The 907-nt window shown below is 58.1% G+C and overlaps 1 protein-coding gene across 1 annotated transcript; it reads left to right on the forward strand.

Moving 5' to 3' along the window:
* Positions 1-3: 3 nt before the first annotated feature.
* On the forward strand, positions 4-901 carry LOC106125854 (ubiquitin carboxyl-terminal hydrolase 30 homolog; the record flags this gene model as incomplete). The annotated part of the gene is made up of 5 exons (XM_013323264.1): positions 4-25; positions 102-217; positions 294-425; positions 504-673; positions 770-901. Coding segments are annotated over 5 exons (561 nt in total), but the record flags the coding sequence as incomplete, so codon positions are not given.
* Positions 902-907: the final 6 nt, after the last annotated feature.

Raw genomic sequence — 907 nt, forward strand, 5'->3', positions numbered from 1 at the left:
CGCACCGGCGCCTTCAGCCTGCCCGGTATGTTGCATGTCATGACAGCACATATGTTACAGTGAAAGCAGCAGAGATATCAAATATTACATGTAACCTGCAGGTCTGCTGCGAGCCTTCACGGCGCCCGAGATGGTGAAGGGCGTGCGCTGCAACAAGTGCGCGCCGGAGGACGGCGGCATGCAGACCAAACACATACGCACCGTCAGCTTCGGCAAGGTATTTGTATAACATTCACAACTAATGACGTGTTTGAAATTCAATATAATGATTACATAAATGTTTGTATGTGCAGTTGCCGTGTTGCCTATGCCTGCATGTGGCGCGCGTCGAGTGGTCGGGCGGCGGGCTCAGCAAGCGCGGCGAGTTCGTCGCCTTCCCCGAGATCCTCAACATGGCGCCCTACGCCGCGCGCCAGCAGCCGCAGGTCAGCACCTAGCTCGCACGATGAACCTGACACGTGCTCTTATGTATGAATGGAGTGTGACTATAGATTAATGTGCAGAGCGAGCTGGCGGCGCTGCTGGGCGGGGCAGGTGGCGGCGCAGAGGGCGGGGCGGCGGAAGGGGCGGAGCGCGCGGCGTACCGGCTGGCGGCAGTCGTGGTGCACGTGGGCGGCCCGCGCTCGGGACATTTCGCCACGTACCGTCGCGGAAATGGCTTCGAGAGCAAGAGGTACACACTATACTCTCTTGTATTTCCTCCTTAATAATCTGATTGCCTATTTCCTTCAATATCAGAGCGTGCGATTAATATTTGTTGACTTTCCAGATGGTGGTACACATCGGACACTTTGGTGCACGAGGTGGCGCTGCAGGAGGTGCTGCGCTGCTCCGCCTACATGCTGTTCTACGAGCGCGCGCGCAACGAGCCCCGCCCACAACACTTTTAGGCCCCGCCCCCTCCCCC

The sequence above is a fragment of the Papilio xuthus genome, unplaced genomic scaffold (genome assembly GCF_000836235.2).
Source record: "Papilio xuthus unplaced genomic scaffold, Pxut_1.1 DF825767.1, whole genome shotgun sequence".
NCBI lineage: Eukaryota > Metazoa > Arthropoda > Insecta > Lepidoptera > Papilionidae > Papilio > Papilio xuthus.